At 35.5% G+C, this 21,700-nt stretch overlaps 1 protein-coding gene across 4 annotated transcripts in view; it reads left to right on the forward strand.

Annotated features, from left to right (window-relative positions):
• The window catches only part of FCHSD2 (FCH and double SH3 domains 2), a 302,796-nt gene that overhangs the window by 148,164 nt on the left and 132,932 nt on the right, over positions 1 to 21,700 (forward strand). For all 4 annotated transcript variants that reach the window (XM_047824065.1, XM_047824066.1, XM_047824067.1 and 1 more), the window contains 2 exons: positions 5,844 to 5,920; positions 13,113 to 13,257. In XM_047824065.1, the coding sequence (XP_047680021.1) occupies positions 5,844 to 5,920; positions 13,113 to 13,257 (222 nt within the window). The remainder of the gene's footprint in view (positions 1 to 5,843; positions 5,921 to 13,112; positions 13,258 to 21,700) is intronic.

A 21,700-nucleotide genomic window follows, 5' to 3' on the forward strand; every position in this document is an offset into this window, starting at 1 on the left:
CTTAAGGGGGAAAACATTTGCTCTCCATTAGAAGTATTTTAGCTATAGGTTTGTCATATACACCCTTATTAGGTTAAGGAAAGATCCCTCTGCTTCTCATCTTGACATTGTTTAATCATGAATGAATGTTAAATTTCATCTATTTTTTAATTATTTGGTTCTCAAATCATATAGGATAGGTCATTTAAAAATGTCTTTAGGGGGCGCCTGGGTGGCGCAGTCGGTTAAGCGTCTGACTTCAGCCAGGTCACAATCTCGCGGTCCGTGAGTTTGAGCCCCGCATCAGCCTCTGGGCTGATGGCTCAGAGCCTGGAGCCTGTTTCCGATTCTGTGTCTCCCTCTCTCTCTGCCCCTCCCCCGTTCATGCTCTGTCTCTCTCTGTCCCAAAAATAAATAAACGTTGAATACACATTCTTTAAAAAAATAAATAAATAAAAATAAATAAAATAAAAATGTCTTTAGATCTTGTCTTATGTAATCAATTAAAACAAAATTAGTCTTTATTTTTGATAAAAAGAAAAGGCTAAAATATGTATTTAGTGTTATTATATAACATGAGATTATACTGATTAATTTTTTTTAACCCTAACTACAATTGAAAACAGAAAACAGTGAAAAATATTTCAAAACTTTCCTTAAGGGTAGGGGTGAAGTTCTCCATTACTATTTAAGTAATTTAAAGAATAGTAAAGGGGGCCTGGGTGGCTCAGTTGGTTAAGCATCAGACTCTTGATATCAGCTCAGTTCGTGATCTTGTCGTCATGAGATTGAGCCCCGCTTCAGCAGGAGCCTGCTTGGGATTCTTTCCTTCCATATCTTTGCTCCTCCCCCCTCCATAAATAAAATTTTAAAAATGAATAAAGACAATTATTATTTATATCAGTTTTAGAACCATTCAACTTATACAGTGGACTTGTTAATTTTTAACATAATCTTGGGAATTTCACAATAAAAAGGTATAGTATATATACAACATGGTGTCCTATAATTTTGAAGAGCCATTTGATGGCAAACCCTTAGTAAAATTTAAATATAAGTTTCTCTGTATGTTAAGGGGCCGAAATGGGTACAGAATAACCTGTGTGAGTGCCATGGAGCACATTCTTGCTCAGCTTGCTGTGGTAAATGGGCAGAAGGTTAAGCCATCAGTTCATTTCCCAGTATCTACTAAACAGTGGCTTTCTTTGTGTTGCCTCACTTGTTAGAGCAATATAGCAAGTGTTATTGAGAGGTAAAACAAAGCGAGTCTTACATCAGACACTGATAGCTTTTAAAAATTTGGAATGAGATGTTTTTGGATGTTCCAAGGAGTATATTGATAGCACATTTTTATGGAAACCAGTGCTACAGAGTAAACAGTATTGGAAATCAAATCAACATTATCCATCAGTGATGCTCAGGAAAATAGAAGTAAATAATATGTGTTTAGTGCACCAGTTTTAGAGAATAACGTTGTGGCCTAGGGAAGTGATTTAAAAAAAACAAAACACTTTTTAGAAAATTGCCAGCCATAGATTTATTTTTCTTAGCCACTTAATTAGACTTTATTTTGTCTATATACAGACCTTTCATTCATACAATGTAGCTTTAAGCAGAACATATAAAAGGGAAACCAGTTAATTTAAGTATAGCATGCTTTCACAGGCATCAAATGTTATTTAAGACCTTTCCTATAATGGCCATGGAGTATTTCTTGAGCATCCATACAGATTAGATCTTGAACAGCTGCATGGAGCACACAGAAATCATGATTCCTGCCTCTGTGAACCAACTTGAATAAAGTCTTTCATCTAAAGATCTCACTGTTTATCTATTTCATGAATCCCTCATCTCATCTCTGAAGGGCTCATTCAGTTTAATACAGTTCAACTTTGTGGTTCAGAGCTCTAGAAATTGCTAATGTAACTTACAATGCACAAAAAAAAAGTAATTTCAGAAATTTTTTCTCTATATGTTAACTAACTAGAATTTAAGTAAAAATTTGAAAAAGAAAAAAAGAAATTTTTAAAGAATTAGATAAAATCAACTCTAAAGCAATGTTTTGTTTTTTTTTTTGGTGAAGATTTAGAATGATAAGTAGGGATTCTAACTCTAACTAGTTATGTGATCATAAGTAAATTATATATCCTTTTAGGTGTCCAATTTCTCTATGATGGGCATTGAGGAGGGCACCTGTTGGGATAAGCATTGGGTGTTGTATGGAAACCAATTTGACAATAAATTTCATATTAAAAAAATAATACAAATAAAAAATATAAATAAATAAATAAATAAATAATCCAAATAAAAATAACAAATAAAATAAAAATAACTCTGCTTAACAGAGTTAAGAGAAATACATGTGTAGAAATGCTTGTCATATTCATTTGTTTTATATAAATTTTGAGTGCTGTCATTCTGCCTTAGTCCTACTCATAATCTGAGGCTCAGACATCCCATGTTCTGTATGAAATGTTCTGCAGCCACTTTGCAATAAACTGGACAAGTCAACTATCATGTCATTTAGATGTAACTCATTAAGAAAATATCAGATGAAGAGCGCCTGGGTGGCTCAGTCAGTTGAACATTCAACTCTTGGTTTTGGCTCAGGTCATGATCTTGTGTTTTGTGGCATGACAGTGTAAAGCCTGCTTGGGATTCTCTCTCTCTTTCTCTCTGACCCTCCCCCATTCTGACATGTGCGTTCTCTCTAATTAAAACAAAACTAAACTAAACACTAAAAAAAAGAAAAAAAATTTTAAATAAAAATAAAGAAAAGAAGACAATCTTTTCTTCACCTTGGAACTGATATCATATATTGCCACTTAATTTGGTAGTGACCACATGTTGCCTCCCATTTTATATTGCATACTTCTTATTCCTGTGCACATATTATGAGTTCTTTTAATTCAGGGATTTTTATTTATTTGAACCTTCACAAAAATTAATGTGTACTGCCTTCTAAGTATGGAACAAATTTGTTAGTTTTTTTTATTGCTTTAGAATATCTACACATATGTTTTCTTCCAATAATGGAAATGGCCAAAAATTAGCTGTAATTTTACAAAGGAATTTATTTATTATATTAAAACCACCTGGTAACAATCTTAGAAATCTGGTATGCCCTGCTCCCACCCCCCCCCCCCACCCCACTGAGGAAAAATTGAGGAACCAGAGAAATTTTGATTCAGACGTTTCTAAGTCCGAATGGCAAAAACACAAAAGGAGTTTGGCTCTTGTACATTCGATATAGAATAATGTAGGTGGCATTTATTCATGCAATTAGTGAAAGTTATTGGCATCAACTAAATGCTAGCCTTGTTGCTATAGCCTGGAGACACAGTGATTAAAAAAAAAAAAAAAAGACAAGATCCCTACCTGAAGAAGTTTATAGTTGGTAAAGAGAGTAAAATTTATGTAAACCAGACAGTATCATAATGAGGATTATAAATAAGTGATATGGTATGAGAGAGAGTAACTGGGTGGAGGGTAAGCTACTTTGTATACAGTGATTAGAAAAAAGCCTCTTAAAGACACAAAGACTTGAAGGATAAGGAAATGCCTAGATTGTGGTCTCTAAATCTGGTTTCTCCCAGAAAGGAGTCAGAATTCCTTAGAAAACTAGCTTACTGCAGATCTAGAATAGAACCTGTAAAAGAAAACAAAGGAACTATCAAAGTCTGTTGGGGTCACGATGTGGGACCCAACTGGGAGGAACTCCTTACTGATTACAGTTGTAACAATTAGAGCATCAAAAGAATAGTGACTGCAATAAATTGAAATACATCCATTATTCAAAATATATGAGTTCATAATGTTACTTTAAAAATTCATTGTTCACCTTTAGGCAAACTGGACAAATCAAGTATTTATCTTGCCCCTCTTTTAAGAACTGTACCTCAGGATAACCAAATAGTTCAAGAAGGGTAGCTCTTTAAAAAAGAATTCCAGCTAGGGGTGCCTGAGGGGCTCAGTTGGTTGAGAGTCTGACTTCGGCTCAGGTCATGATCTTGCAGCTGATGAGCTCAAGCCCCGTGTCGGGCTCTGTGCTGACAGCTCAGAGCCTGGAGCCTGCTTCCAATTCTATGTCTCCCTCTCTCTCTGCCCCTCCCCTGCTCATGCTCTGTCCCTCTCTCTTAACAAAATAAAATCAAATGTTAAAAAAAAAAAAGAATTCCAGCTAATAAATGCAGAAAGAATGATAAACTATTCAGTTTTAATGAAATGAAATTAAATACCTAGACAGTAAAATTTTTTGTATTTTCCTATATATAATTTTGAATATTTTGTTAGGAAATTTAAAAATCAGCTTAAAGGCACGGTGGTGAGAGTTCAGCAGGTAGGAATGAGAGTGATAGGAAGTTATTTCGTAGAAATAGGAGTATGAAGAAGGTGCAGAGGTGAAAAATTACTGTACATATTCAAGGAACATTTAATGATTGAGATCCCCAAGTACAAGGTATGTAAATGGAAGTATTGTGGCTATGCCGTTGTATGTGAGTTCTCAGAATACACAGTACCTTTTAATAGTGAAACCAAACTATTGCCCATTTCAGGAGAAACTTGAGATTCCAAGGAACTTCTTTACAGTTCCTGCTACCCTTTGGGCTCATTGAAATAATGATAAATAGAAGCATTCAACAATGGATTTAATCAAGCCAAATTGATTTGGCAGTAGACCTTAGTAGAAAGGTGCCATGTATACAGTGCAGCATTGATTTTATTTGGGCAGCCTCTGCTTAATGTAGGCAGTCTGTTAATTAATGTGATTGTTCTTCATGTCAGCATTTTATTTATTCTATTTGAAGTTGCATGGAGAGAAGAGTGTCCTAAAGTTTATGATTTCTAATCATTACATTAGCACTATTAGGGGACCACATATGATCCCATCTAAAAGTAAGATATTCTGTGTTCAGAGTGAGTAGTTTAACCTTGCCAGTAAAAGTGTTCTCTGGGGCACCTGGGTGGCTCTGTCAGTTAAGCATCTGACTTTGTCTCAGGTCATGATCTCATGGTTCATGAGTTCAAGCCCCACATTAGTCTCGCTGCTGTCAGTGCAGAGCATGCTTTGGATCTTCTGTCCCACCCCACCCCCCACCCCCAGCCACTCTGTGCTCTTCTCTCTCTCTCTCAAAAATAAACAAACATTAAAAAAATAAAATAGTCTTCTCTGTTCAAATCCTGGTACCACTGTATCTATTGTAGATAAATATTCTGTTTTATCCACATTCATGTTGTATGGATAACAATATGTGGGTATATTTCTTTGTAAAACTAATTTCTATATTTGAAGTAATTTGTGCCATGGTATTATTTAAAAAGAAAAACCTTAAAATCTGTCTTGAATCAAAATGACTAATATGGAATAACACCAAGGTTTGTTCATTTCTTTTACAAGTGAATGTGTATCTGTCTGCTCCCAACTGAAAGTAATGGTGCCTTTCATGATCTGGGAGAGTTTGGATTTAGAAACGCAGGGCAATGCCACCGCAGAGGAATGGTGGGAAATTGAGATGTCAAGCTGTGTAATCAGAGTTCTGCAGAGGTGGGCAGATGTGCAACCTGTGATATTCCAGAGGCGGTTTGTTTTTAGCTGGTCAAGTAATTTGGTGAAGTGGAAAGCATATCAACTAAGTTTCAATTTTTTCATCCTTATAGTTACCCTTTCCTAAAAATGCACAAGACAAGACTGTGACAATAATGAAACAAGTTATAATGTTCTGCCATTTATCATTGGTTCTTCTGAGTTAAATTTACATTTGGAAAGATGAAATTTGCCAAGTAACATATTTTAAGGAAAAGAGCTTTTTTTATGGCACAATACTTATTTTATAATACATATATATGTGTGTGTATTTTAACAGGGTATCCAGAAGTTGGCTAGTCAATATCTGAAGAGAGATTGGCCTGGAATAAAAACTGATGATCGGAATGATTACAGGTAACCTAATAAGTAGATCTTGCCTATTTTCTCCAAAAATAAGTTTGCTCAGAGCCATGTCATATAGATAATGTAGACTTCAGTAGTTTTAAAAAATTGCTTTTCTTTGCCATGTTTTTAGACATAATTTCAAAATTATCAGAAAATGTTAATGTTCCACAACATATGCAAATAATCTGTATAAAATAGTTTTCTTACGTGTTAAACCAAGATTGTGTTTTGTTTAATTGATTAAAATGCATGTATGGAATTTTAAAGAAGGTAGATGACAGTGGAACACAAATTGTTTCCTGAATGACCTACAAATGAAACACGTTATTACAATAATAATGAAAGAAGATTATAGTGTTCTGCCATGTTTATTGATTCTTTAATTCCAAAATTCTAAATTTGGACCAATGAAATTTTGTGAGCCTAGAGAAAAGTTTCTAGGTTTTACACACACACACACACGCACGCGCACACACACACACACACACACACAGAACAGGGTATACAGAAATTGGCCAGTCAGTATCCCACATACAAATTTTAAAGAAGGTAGATGACAATAGAATATAAATTGTGTCCTCAGTGACCTACAGATATGTTTAAAGTTATTGTAATATTTTGTAATTTTGTTTAGGATTTGATGACTTTTCTTTTTCTTTTTTTTTTTTTTTGAAATTAATTTGGAAGTGATTGTTGGCTTTTATGCTCAAGACTGTCCTTAGTATTTATTAAGGGAACCAGAAGTCAGAGTCAAGATTTTAGACCTTGCAGTTAAAACTAATGCCCATGAGCCTGGGTGGCGCAGTCGGTTAAGCGTCCGACTTCAGCCAGGTCACGATCTCGCGGTCCGGGAGTTCGAGCCCCGCATCAGGCTCTGGGCTGATGGCTCAGAGCCTGGAGCCTGTTTCCGACTCTGTGTCTCCCTCTCTCTCTGCCCTGTTCATGCTCTGTCTCTCTCTGTCCCCCCCCCCCCCAAAAAAAAAAAGTTGAAAAAAAACTAATGCCCATGAAATGATAGCAGAGAACCCAGGATAATTAAGAACTCCGTATTCAAGTGTATGGCTTAGACTCTGAATATGAAATCATGTTGCTGGATTGTCAGTGAAAACTGACATCAGATATTGTTAACAGGACTAGAAAACGGAAAGATAAACAAGAAATGTAATAGTTCTTCCCAATTGCAGGACTGACGTAAAACTTGGAAGGTGGCATTATAGCTGTAAGTAATAGATTCGTATAATTGCAATGTAGAATAATAAAGCAAACCAAGAAAATAAACAAAAATATAGATTTTCTTGTGGACTTCCCAGTATCTTTAAAATTCAGCTAAGAGGGGAAGAGAGAGGATGTGAAATTCTAGGCAAAAGAGACAAGTAGAGCAAAAACCTTGAATGAGAGATACAACGTTAATATAGTTCAGTATTGTGAACATGAAGAAAGCCTGACCAAGGAAGAGATTGCTTGCTGGTAATAAAGAAGGACTCCAGCTTATATGTAGGTAGGCTATATGCTAAGTTTGTTTGAAATTCAGGATTCAGGTTACCAAAGAAGTAGGGATAAAAAGGCTCTGTTCCCTGGCTAGCTTGTACAACCTTATTTTTAAAAGTATGTTAAGCCCCAAAAAAAAAAAAAAAAAAAAAAAAAAGTAGGTTAAGCCAACTTTTACTAAATATTTGCTAAATACCAGATACTGTGCTGGGAACTTCAGCTTATCTCTCATGATTATCAAAACAATCCTGTGAGTTACATATAGTTATCTTCCTTTTATGTGTTAGGGAAGTAAGTCTTGGGTTATATGCCTTGCTTAAGATCACACAGCTATTTAAACAGTCATTGATTTATTTATTCATGAGATAGATGTAAAGTATCTGCTATATGGTAGCTGTTAAATTACACTTTAGGATCAGAGAGACTGTGAGGTGTGGTGCCTGTCCTTGTGGAGCTTACAGGAGATAGCTACTGTAAATAGTTGTGGTATTGGGTGAGGAGTGGAGAGTGCATTGGGACTGTAGGGGAAAACCTAGGCCTCTAGATCCGAGTCTCAAAGAACTTACAGGAGTTTGCCAGGGTTGGGCAAAAGGAATTCTAAGCAGAAGTAGCACCCTAAGGCATGAGAAAATATGGGTGTTAGGTAACTGTGCCGTCCAGCATGGCTGGTGTGAAGTATATGGGTTGGTGGGTGAGAGGAGGGGTAGACCTGGAGGTTACACAGGCATCTTGAAGGACTGGAAACTGGACAACTGGAACACCACTTTCTCTTGGACCTGTTTTTTTTGTTTTTGTTTTTGTTTTTTAGTCTTTGAGGACAAGTTGTCACCCCTGTCTTAGTCTGTTCAGGTTGTTATAACAAAATTCCACAGCCTGGATGGCTTATAAATGACAAGTTTATTTTTCACTCTTCTGGAGGCTGGGAGTCTGAGACCAGGATGGGTTCTGGGGATGTTCCTCTTCTGAGTTGCAGGTTTCTCAACTTCTAGCATGTCCTTACATGGTAGAAGGGGTTTGGGAGCTCTGTGGGGTCTTTTTTAAAAGAGCACTAATCTGGGATGCCTGGGTGGCTCAGTCGGTTAAGTGACTGACTTCAGCTCAGGTCATGACCTCATGGTTCATGGGTTTGAGCCCCACATCAGACTGTCTGCTCTCAGCACATAGAGCACTTCAGAACTTCTGTTCTCCTCCCTCTCTGCCTTTCCCTTGCTCACACTCTGTCTCTCTTTCAAAAATAAATAAACATAAAATAATTTTTTTTAATAAATAAAAAATAAAGGGCAATAATCTGCCTGTGACCTAATCACCTCCCAAAAGCCTCACCTCCTGGTACCATCATCTTTGTGGGTTAGGATTTCCACATAGGAATTTTGGGCAGACGCAGACATTCAGACCATAGCAAGTCCTTTCTTTATAAGTGTTTCTCAAAGTTCCCTCAGCTCACTAGTGACTAGAATCCGAAGCAGGCTCCAGGCTCTGAGCTGTCAGCACAGAGCCTGACGCGGGCTTGAACTCATGAACTGTGAGATCATGACCTGAGCTGAAGTCAGAGGCTTAACCGACTGAGCCACCCAGGTGACCCTGTTTGTTTGTTTGTTTGTTTGTTTGTTTGTTTGTTTGTTTTTTGTTGTTGTTGTTTAGATGGGAGACATTATAGCATATTTAGAGATCCATCCAATAGAGAGGGAAAAGTTGATGTTGTAGGAAGAAGCACAATTACTGGATTGCTATTCTTAAGTTATAGATTGTAGTGTAAATACAAAGGGTTGGCCTTCGGAGCACAGGTAGTTCTTCCAAGTAAAAAGAAAGATGACAGAGTGTATGGGTGCAGAAGTAGGGAGATTGGTAAATGTGGTGGGACATGTAGGCATTGTCTTCTGGTAGCTTCATTATCAACTGAAAGTGTGGTCATAGTAGAGGTGTGAGATGAGAGGAAAAAGTGGGAAATAATTGTGTAGAAGATTGAGAGAATAAGAGGATTTAGGGGAATATAGTAGAATTGCTGCATAGCACTAAGGAGTTACTAGAATGTATTAGACATCAATTTAAACTGAGACCAGGCAGCATGATTATGGTTTTTTCCAGTAACATTCTGCCACACAGAGACTGGTATGGTGTAAACAGAAATTTGGATTTAACCAAGGTTGAAATTTTATTTTTAAAGTTTATTTATTTTTGAGAGAGAGTGTGCATGTGCACACAAGTGGGGGAGGGGCAGAGAGAGAGAGAGAAAGAGGGAGAGAGAGAATCTGTTAGCGCAGATCCGAATGCCTGGCTCATACTTCCAAACTGCTAAATCATGACCTGAGCCGAAGTTGGATGCTTAACGACTGAGCCATCCAGGTGCCCCCAGGGTTGAAATTAGATTAGAATGATAGAAAGAGAAAGGGGCAAGGGTAATAAGTATATAAACATAGGGAGTGGTTATAATGGTGGAGCATAAAACCGTCTGGATGAGGAGCTGAGAAGGGAAATATGAGACAGGGAAGAGATGGGGAAGGGGGATAAGATAGAATGGATTGTGGATTCCAATAGAGTTTAAATAATTGTTGGAGTCAGAATCCTAAAGAGAATGAGTGAAAACAGCAGGTGTTGGTCAGAGATTAGATGGTTACTTTGGGATTGGTTAGTGGTAATGGCAAAGTCTAGTTATGACCGTGGGAGTCCTGTTTCCAGGTGAGTAGCCTTAGGAAAATTCTGCAGTCTTTCTGAGCCTTACTTTTCTCTTCTGAAAAATGGGAATAATGCTTATTTTGCAAAGTTCACATGAGAATTAAACGATAATGTAAATGTAAAAATATATGACATATAGTATCTAGCATGTGATAGTTTCTTAAAAGAATTTCCTTCCTTTCTGTCATAATTTTGAGCCTCGTTTCATGACCTGTGCAGAATAGCAAAATACCATACATGCTTAGTATCTTATGCCACAAAATTACATATATGGAGCCTAGTGAAATAAAAACGTTTAAAATCCCTCTACACCCATTATTATTTTTCCTCAGTTTAATGAAAAATACCACTACCATTGCAACTATCACTATTATGTTAACAAGCACTAACATTTCTACTACAGTTCTGCTTCTGTTACTATTTATTCATTAAAAGAATCTCTGCCAAGGGTTTTTACTTCATTTGCATTTACTATTATAAAATAACCCTGTGAGATACATGGTGCTGGTATTTTTGTTATTTTCTCCATTTGCCAGTTGAGGAAATGAAAGTATAGTGAAGTGTGCTACATATGATTATTTTGGTTGAACTAGAACTTGAACCCAGGTCTTCTGATTAACTTGTAACTAAATTATTTTCTTTTCATGGTGTCTCAGTATATAGAATATGTTTGCATGCTATAGATCTGCTACTCTCCAAAGACCTCTTTTTAAACTTTACAAGGATTTTTCTTTTTATTGTATAGTCCTCGTAATATATATATCCATTCATTTTTTTCATGCAATATGTATTTTCATAACCTTTCTAAATCTTAGGCCATGTGTTTAGGCCCTAGGAATACAATAGTGAGACAGACATGTACCCCTACCTTCATGAAATATTCACTATAGTGAGAGTGACAGACATTGACTAACAATTACATAAAAATATGTATAATTGAAGGAAAAGTGCTGGAGCCATGTAACGAATAACAGAGAGGAACTTGATGGGAGTCTGTGGGTTGGGTTGGTGGTGATCATGAAAGGCTTCTCTAAGGAAGTTATATTTAAGCTGAGATTTGAGGGATGAACAACAGTCAACTAGGTGAAGACTGAAAGGGAAGAGAGTGCTCCCTATGAGGAGAGCCTGGATGAAGGGATCCTCCCTCCCTTCCTCCCTCCCACCTTTCCTTCCTTCCTTCCTTCCTTCCTTCCTTCCTTCCTTCCTCCCTCCCTCCCTCCCTCCCTCCCTTTTCTCTTTCCTTCCTTTCTGTCACATTTCATAGTGCTTCTTTCTCATTTTAATTATGATTTTAAAATGTATTTTAAGTGCAAATTAATAACTACAAAGCAAGTACTGAATTTTTCTCTCTGCATTCTCTGAACAGTTTGGACTGTTTAGGAGGGGCTGTGGTGAGTTTACATCCCAGGTTCCATCAGTTGTCATGCAGGCTATGGGCAACTTTAATTTTGCTGGGTTTTTTTCCCCAGCTTTATTGAAAAATAATTGACATATATCACTGTAAGTTTAAGGTATACAGCTTGATGGTTTGATTTACATATACTGTGAAATGATTACCACAATAGGTTTAGTTAACATCCATCATCTCATACTCATTTTGCTTTTGTGTTGACAGCTTTTGCTGGCACCATACACTGAATCTTTTTTCCAAAGGGAATGTGATATACTTCTGGTTAAATAAAAGAATATTTCCATCTAAACTAATTCATTTGATGTATTACAAAACCTAATCCACTATATAAACTAATCATTTCCTTATTTGAAAAATATAGTTACAATGATTTTTAGTTCTTTTATTGTTTAACTTATTTATGAGACAGAGCATGCACGCACATGGGCTGGGAGGGGCAGAGAGAGAGAGAGAGAGAGAGAGAGAGAGAGAGAATCCTAAGCAGGCTCTCTCTCTGCTCAGTGTGGGGCTCGATCTTAGGAATGTGAGATCATGACCTGAGCCAAAATCAAGAGTTGGACAGACATTTAACTAACTGAGCCACCCAGGCACCCCAAGGTTTTTTTAGTTCTAAGTAGTAGCATTTATGTAGCACAAGGTATCATACATTGCTATAGTAGAAAATCCATGTGGCACAAGAAGGAAAATCTTAGGAGATGAATATTATAATCCATCAGTGCAAGCATCTCATTTTTTAAAAACAAAATACCCTCCATTGTTATGATAAGTTATAAAATATGTTTAACTAGTGCAGGTGCATACTAGAACTGACTAAGGAATTAGCAAAGTAGAAGAGAAGCTTTGAAAAGGACATTAGCTACAAAAAGCAAAAGATGAATAATTCTTTGAATTTCCCAAGAGATTGCTGAGCACATTTATCAAGTAAAGGTGATGGGAATTGCTTGGAATGATTCCAAGCCACAATAGGATGCTGGCTAAGCATTGTTACAACACAGAAACAGATGTAGAACGTTGCTACCATAGAACTCTTTTGTCAGAGAAATAGACTTCTCAAGTATGTAAGCAATTGTTTATGATTTTTTTCCAGCTGTATCAATTTATGTAAGAGAATAATATGATGTAGTTGAAAGAGAATGTACTTTAGAGGTACTCAACCTTCATCTATATCTCAGTACTACCACACTCTTTTGTGATCTAGGGTGATTTTCTAAATCTGTCTAAGGCTTGCTCAGTTACCCCATCTCTAAAATTAGGAAAGTATCTTAATGAAATAATGAAACTTGATATCCATAATGATGACCCTGAGACAGTGAAAGGTCTGGACAGTCTGAATTCACTAATTTTTATAGCATTAGCTTTGTCTGGAATTGCAATCCTTTACTCCATTACCAAGAATAGCTAATGAATCAAGATGGTCATTGCAGAGATATAAAGGAATAAAGTATATGTTGTGTTTCTCCCTTTATATGATAAAAATTTTACTACTTATATATATAAACCACTATAAATACACTTTCAACTATAAAGAAAACACCCATTCTGTTTCACAGTGCTAGCCAGTAAGCATAAGGTTAGCCAACTTTTTTCCTTTTCCCTGCCTAATACTTTTCTGTCCCTCTTTGAATTTAGGAGCATGTATCCTGTTTGGAAATCTTTTCTTGAGGGAACAATGCAGGTAGCCCAGTCTCGGATCAATATATGTGAAAACTATAAAAACTTCATTTCTGAGCCTGCAAGGACAGTGAGAAGCTTAAAAGAACAACAACTAAAAAGGGTATTGTTTCTATTCTTTTCTTATATGCATTTTAATATCTAAGTGCTCCATTTGTAATCTGTAAGGTTATGTTAAATTGCATTTAACACCTTGAGCTTTTCTATATGGTCACAAATATTTCTGATTTCAACATGGACTTTTTGATTTCAACATGTTACTAGGATTTTTTTATTTCATCATATTCTTTCTAACTGCTGTGTTTTATTAACTGACAAAAGTGAGTATAATTTGAATCTGGATATTCTGAAAAGGTCAATGAATACTTCTTACAAATACCACTTTTCATCCTAATTCAAGTAAATAGATTTACTTAGTTGTACAATATTGTTATAGTTCAGTGTATAATAAAGTAGTTAAATGTTATTAATCCCACTAAGTCTTGAAAAAATTCATCTTGGTTTTAACTTGAGTCATTTTGCATAATAATTTAAAGGAAGTTGACACATTTTGACCAAATATGTGAAACTTATTTTCTTATTTTTCACCTAATAAGAAAACTTATTACCAAAAATGATGTACTCTAAAGTTTAATTATATAGGTTATATAAAATTAAAGTTTTCAAATAGATCTACTTTGATTATACAGAAATCAAAAATTCATAGAAAAAAATCACTATTAAATATGTTTATGAAGTGCTTGCTATTGAAGGTAGTTGAATTGTATCCTTTTTTGGAGATAGAGTTACAAATACAAATTATTATGATGCCTAATAAGTAATTAAATTATTCCTATGGAAGTATCAATGCTTTAAAAAATATTAAAGTAATCATTTAAGGAAATAGTCATTCAAAAACCATCCAGTGTTTTAATTTTAATTATCATTTGGATTTTCAAAATTGTTTTACAAAATCTAAAAAAACTAATTTTCCTTGTTTGCCAAAGATGATATTTGTAGCATAAAATCAGTATGTTAAATGTATTTTGTGTTTATATAAAATTTTCATCTCTTTCAAGCACTTGTGTAATATCAGTTGGTTTTAACATATCTGTATAGGAATGCCTTTTTTTAGCTCAAAATTACCTTTTCAAAATTACATAACCACTGACCAAACAATGCTTTTGAGTTTTGAAAATATGTTTTGTGTGTGTATATATATGTATATATGTATGTATGTATAAAACACATACAGGTACGCAGAGAGAGGGTAGAAGATAGAGGCAGAGAATTTATACTAGCATAATTTCCTAACTGGGAGGAAATACTGCGTTTCACATAGCCAATGCATTGACCAAATCTAATTGAATTACTGGAAAAGTCTACTTTTCTCAATATCAGAATATTTTGAAAGAGTTTCTCTTCCATTGGGAGAATAGTCTCTGTCCCGAATTTAACCAGCGTTCCTGGGCAGAGGATGTTTGATGAAATTTGACAAGTCCTCTTATCTGTGAATTGTATTATATTATAGCTGGAAAAAATGGTGTTTATGTTCCATCTAAGCAGTTGTTGGACTTTAGGTACATGTTAGGTGTACCGTTTACAACTCTGAGATTACAGACGACAGAAACCTACTTCAAACTAGTTTAAGCCAAGAAAATAATGTATTAGCTTGGATAACTGAAAATTCCAGGGGTGGATCAGATGGTTAAATGATGGTATTAGAATTCAGTCCTTCTTTCCATCTAGTAGGTCTGTTTTCCCCTGAAGGCTTCATTCTTTTTTTTTTTTTAATTTTGTTTTTTATTTTTTAAAATCTACATCCAAATTAGTTAACATATAGTACAACAATGATTTCAGGAGTAGATTTCTTAATGCCCCTTACCCATTTAGCCCACCCCCCCCACAACCCCTCCAGTAACCCTGTTTTCCATATTTATGAGTCTCTTCTGTTTTGTCCCCCTCCCTGTTTTTATATTATTTTTGTTTCCCTTCCCCTATGTTCTTCTGTTTTGTCTCTTAAAGTCCTCATATGAGTGAAGTCATATGATTTTTGTCTTTCTCTGACTGACTAATTTCACTTAGCATAATACCCTCCAGTTTCATCCACATAGTTACAAATGGCAAGATTTCATTCTTTTTGATTGCCGAGTAATACTCCATTGTGTATATATACCGCATTTTCTTTATCCATTTATCCATCAATGGATATTTGGGCTGTTTCCATACTTTGGCTATTGTTGATAGTGCTTCTATAAATATGGGGGTGCATGTGTCCCTTCGAAACAGCACACCTGTATCCCGTGGATAAATTCCTAGTAGTGCAATTGCTGGGTCGTAGGGTAGTTCTATTTTTAGTTTTTTGAGGAACCTCCATACTGTTTTCCAGAGTGGCTGCACCAGCTTGCATTCCCATAAAGGCTTCATTCTTTAGCAACTCTCCACATGGTGGCCCCCAAATGAAGGATTTATAAATCTTATAGCTAGCAATCCCTCACTTTGCATTTTCCCAAAAGTTCCAACGAAACTTCCCAAATTGAGGCTCATTGGCCTGTCTTGGGTTACCAAGACCCCCACGTTGGGGTTTACAGTCCTCATGTAAACTATATGTACTAAAAATGGGGAAAGATAATTTTCCAAAAGAAAATTGAGATGGATTTCCAAAGGAAAAACCATGGAAATAAAGACAGAGCAAGCAAAACAACAGATAGCCACTGTAGTTGGCTTCTCCAATTGTACTTCCCAAGCTGTACAACAAATTGACTCCATATAGGATAAATAGATGATCTATTCTTTTTCCTTTGCTTCTCTAACCTTTCCCCCATTTTTTTTTTTTTTTTTGCCTTTTGGATTAATTGTGTATTTTTCATTTCTTCTTTTTTTTTTTAACTTTAGTGTGATAACAGTTAACATGAGATCTACCTTCTTAACAGATTTTTAAGTCTACAATACAGTATTGTTATCTATAGGCACAATGTTGTACAACTAATCTTGGGTTTACTCATTTAGTATAACTGAAATTTTGGTTGGTTAGCAGTTCTTTCTTTCCTCTTCTTCCAGCCCCTGCTGACCAGAATTCTGTTCTTTGCTTCCATGAGTTTTACTGTTTTAGATACTTCATGTAAGTGCAATCATGCAATATTTGTTCCTTTGTGACTGGCTTATTTCATTTAGGGTAATGTCTTGCAGGTTCATCTATGTTGTTGCATATTGTAGGATTTCATTCCTTTTTAAGGCTGAATAATACTCCACTATTAGTATATGCTACATTTTTTATACATTCATGCATTGCTCAATACTTTGATTGTTTCCTTACTTTGGCTTTTGTGAATAGTGCTGCTGTGAACATGGGGTGCTAATATCTCTTTGAGATCCTGATTTCAATTATTGTGGATAAATACTCAGAAGTGGGATTGCTGGATCATATAGTAGTTCTATTTTTAATTTTTTGAGAAACTGCCATACTGTTTTCCTTATTGCACCATTTTGCATTCCCAGCTGTGTATAAGGGTTCGTGTTTCTCCATAACTTCACCAATGGTTATTATCTTTTGGGTTTTTTTTTTTTATATGTATGTAATAACTATCCTAGAAGGTATGAAGTATCTCACTGTGGTTTTGACTCGCATTTTCCAGATGATTAGTGACATTGAACAATCTCACATTTTTCTTTTCTTTTCTTTTCTTTTCTTTTTTTTTCAACGTTTATTTATTTTTTGGGGGACAGAGAGAAACAGAGCATGAATGGGGGAGGGGCAGAGAGAGAGGGAGACACAGAGTCGGAAACAGGCTCCAGGCTCTGAGCCATCAGCCCAGAGCCTGACGCGGGGCTCGAACTCCCGGACCGCGAGATCGTGACCTGGCTGAAGTCGGACGCTTAACCGACTGCGCCACCCAGGCGCCCCTCTTTTCTTTTTTTAAAAGTAATCTCTACTCCCAACATGGTGCTTAAACTCATGAACTAGAGATCAAGAGTCACGTGCTCTACTGTCTGAGCTAGCTAGGCACTGCACTTGTATTTTTTTATTATCAATTTTTGCTCTACTATTAGCTTTTTAATTTTATAATTTTGTATTATTCTTTTACTAGTTACCTTAGAGACTCCAGTATGCCTCCCTGACTTAGTCCAGTTTATCTGGAATTGGTACTTATACTATTCTCCAAACTTTCAATTAATTTAATAAAGTTTACCTGGAATTAGTATTTACTACCTTATACACAATATAAAAATCTTCCAACAGTGTAATTCCATTTGCCTCCCCATTATAACTTTTGTGCTGTCAGACCTTTTGAATTTGTTCATATGACATTTGTACTTTTTATGCATTTTCTCTATTTCCATCTTTTTTTTCTTTCTGTACTTCAGTCTGAGTATTTTCTACCAGTGTCTTACAGTTCATTAATATTCTGTTTTAAGCTATTTCCAATCTGCTTTTAAAACATATTTTGGAGTCTTAATGTATTTTTCAGTTCTAGAATTTTTATTTTATTTTTTAAAAACCAATTCTGTGTTTCTGGTGAAGTTGTTCTCCATGTTTTTCCTTTATTCTCTTAAATAGGTTACTCCTGATCTCTGGTTCATGATTCCACTGTCGAAATCACTATAGGTCTCCTTTTTTTTTTTTTTTTTAAAGTTTATTTATTTATTTTGAGAGAAATAGAGTGTGAGTGGCTCTGTACTGTCAGTGCAGAGCCCAATATGGGGCTCAATCCCATGAACGGTGACACCATGACCTAAACCAAAATCAAGAGTCAGACACTTACTTAACTGACTGAGCCACCCAGGCACCCAAGGCCTTTTTTTATCATTTACTGTTTTTCTTGGGTTTTGGTTATGCCTCATAATGCTGGACATTGTGAATAAAAATTATAGAGGCTCTGGAATATGTTTTTTATTTCCAAAGAGAGTTAAATTTTCTGGCAGGCAGATAGAATACTGTCAGATCACCTTGATCCTGTTAGGGTCTGGTTTTAGCCTTTCTTAGGGCTGTTCTGTTTCACCATTGTCCATATTTTGGTATAGGGTGCCTACCAAAACCCTTCTACTTTGACAAGACTTGACTCTAACCTCTGTCTTCTCAACATCATGTAGCTGTTCTGATCCTCTGGTACTTGCTCAGCTTATTAGCCTTTCAGCTGCTCTTCTTTGCTGGATTTCTTGGGATTTTACCTCATACGTGCCACTTAGGAGTTAACTGATGACTCGGGGAAATTGCATACAGATCTTTGGGCTTGCTTCTCTGTAGCACCCTTCTTTCCAGAATTTAGCCTCTCAAGTTTTTCCTCTTGTAGCATCCTTAAACTCCAACCTCTATTTCCTTAATCTAGTGAGATTGCCTGTTTCTCTGTACCCTGATTGGACAAATGCCCTAAGAAAAAAAATGTAGAGCTTACCTAGCTGGGCTTCCCTTCTTCCATATATCATAGTCCTATAAGTCCAGTGTATATTATTGTTCTTTAGTGCTGGTATCTTTTAAAAACCTGTTTTGTCCAACTTTAACAATTTCCAGACTAGAAGAAGGTAGTCTGAAACAACTTGTTTTGTCATTATCACAGCCAATTTTGTTTTCCCTCAATAACATTTTAATGGTCATGTTCTTTTAAGAATTTTCTCTATTTTGTCAGTTTTCTAAGACGTGGGGGTAAATTCAGCCATATTACAATTATAAAACGTCTGTCCATTGTGATTATAACGAGAATAATATTATGGCTTTTTCGAAATGATTTTCTGTATGCTGGCATTTGCTTATAAAACAAAACAAGAGCCATAATAATCTAAGACTTTTGCCATTTTTAAAAATTGAGATATAATTCACATAACATGAATTTCAGATGTATAATGTAATGATTTGATATTTATATATATATTGCAAAATGATCGCCATACTAAGTCCAGAAGTCCAGTTAACATCCATCATTGTATTAATTATTAGTAATACTTTAGTTCATATCTTTCTCATGCAAACTAGAGTTTATGTTTCTTTGAAATAGTTGGGATTTACATTTGGATAACACTTTAGAGTTTGTAAACTGCTACCATATCCATTATAGTCTCATTTGATTTTCCTATCAACTTGTTAGGTATATTAATCTTATTATTTTACAAATGATAAAACCCAGCCTAAAAAATGTTAAAGAGACTTAGTAGTAAATAACACAGCAGAAACTTGAATATACTGCTTCCTAATTCCAAATCCTATGCAATCTTCTAAAAACGCTTGAACTTTAATACTTAAATAAGTTTACAGAAAAATACATACAATTCCTTTACCATAGTAGACTACTTAATTATCTTACTCCTTTTATCTTCTTAGTTTTTGCAATAGTTACGATTAATACATTGATCATTTTTTAGCATATCCCATTTTCTTCATTCTATTTCCTAATTAATTGTTCATGTTTCTATGCAATCTTTGTGTTTACTATTTTTAATTTCTGAATGAATTTTTTATTTATTCTACTTTATTTAATCATACCTTTGTTTTGGGACATTACCACTAAGTCTGCAATAAAAATTAACTTTTTCTTTGAAGTTACTTCCTTAACATGAATTTCTAGGACATGACTACTAGGTTAGAGAATCTACTGATTTGTGGGACTTTAATGTATTGGCTCAAGTTGCTATTTTATTTTTATTCCTCTCTTCAAGTTATTGCCAAGTATATCTTATTCTAAGATCTGTGTCATACTTAGGTATCATACTTTTAATTTCTTCACTAGAATTCTAGTATCCAAGTTTGTCACCATTTTATATAATACCTTATCCTTAAGGTAAACTTGTACACTCATTTCTGTGTCTGCTCAGTGCTGATAACTCTTGGTAAAGAGCTGGGCTTATACCATACCAAGTCTTTTCTTAACATATAGGCATTATTAAGTAAGCTTCTTTTTAACTATATAACTTAGTCCCCTCAGAAAACTGGATTCCTATGAAGAAATTTAATCTAAATTTGGAAAGGAAATCCTAGGTAATCTTTTTCTTTGCAAATTAAGTTTTATGACTTGTATTTAACAAATATTTTTGGTGCAGGCATATCTCAAAAACATTGTGGGTTGATTTCATACCACTACAATAAAGCAAATATTGCAGTAAAGTGAGCCAAATGAATTTTTTGGTTTCCCAGTGTATATAAAAGTTATGTTTACCCTATACTGTAGGCTATAAGTGTGTGGTAGCTGTGTCTGAAAAAAAAAAAAACACACACACACACAATGTACATACCTTAATTTAAAAATACTTTATTGCTAAAAATGCTATCTATCATCTGAACTTTCAGTGAGTCATAATCTTATTGCTGATAGAGGGTCTTTGCCTTGATGTTGGTGGCTGCTCATGATCAGGGTGGTGGTTGCTGAAGGCTACTGTGGCTGTGGCAATTTCTTAAAATAAGACAACGAAGGGGTGCCTGGGTGGCTCAGTCAGTTAAGCATCTGACTTCGGCTCAGGTCATGATCTCACAGCTCGTGAGTTCAAGCCCCACATCAGACTCTATGCTGACAGCTCAGAGCCTGGAGCCTGCTTCAGATTCTGTGCCTCCCTCTTTCTCTTTGCCCCTCCCTTGCTCATGCTCGTTCTCTCTCTCTCTCTCTCTCTCTCTCTCTCTCTCTCTCAAAAATAAATAAACATTAAAAAAAAATAAGACAACGAAGTTTGCTGCATCCATTGACTCTTCCTTTCACACACAATTTCTCTGCAGCATGTGATGGTGTTTGATAGCATTTTACCTATAGTAGAACTTCTTTGACAATTAGAGGCAATCCTCTCAAACACTGCTGCTGCTTTATCAACTAAAATTATGTAGTATTCTAAATTGTCATTTCAACAGTCTTCACCAGGAGTAGATTCCTTCTCGAGAAACCACTGTCTTTGCTCATCCATAAGAAGCAGTTCCCCATCTATTCAAGTTTTATCATGAGATTGCAACAATTCAGACACATCTTCAGGCTCTACTTCAAATTCTAGTTCTCTTGCTATTTCCACCACATCTACAGTTCTTCCACTAAAGTCTTGAATCTTCAATTTGTAAAAAATGCAATATCTGCAGCGCAGGAAAGCAAAGTGCAATGAAATGATGTATGTCCTTGTTTTGCTGTGTGCGGAGCACTTTCATTTGACAAAAACTCAAATTACTCTGACTTCAAACAGTTCATTTTGGTGATGGAAGACATTTGGTTAAGGATTTACTGAATGCTAGGGAAGAATAGATCATAAAAGATCTCTTCATTGTACACATGGGCTATCTATCTAATATTATTTGATGAACAGTATCTTAGAAACTTATGTAAAGGGAAAGAAAAAACAAGAATAGAATCACCCTGAGTTTTCTGATGAGATTTTTGAGAAATCCTTTCAAAGATATGAACTATCATAAGGTCCCCCTGATATTGTCACATATAGAGAAAGTAATTTAATTGGTAGCCTTTTATAGATGAAAATGAATTAAGTAATCAGGTCTAAGAGATACATCTTATCCTTTGAAGGGTAGGCATATGAGCAGAGAGTGGCTGTGTGTGGGTCTGTGCACGTGTACGCACATATGTTCTCATGTACCCATGGTGTTCATTTGT

The sequence above is a fragment of the Prionailurus viverrinus genome, chromosome D1, assembly GCF_022837055.1.
Source record: "Prionailurus viverrinus isolate Anna chromosome D1, UM_Priviv_1.0, whole genome shotgun sequence".
Lineage (NCBI taxonomy): Eukaryota > Metazoa > Chordata > Mammalia > Carnivora > Felidae > Prionailurus > Prionailurus viverrinus.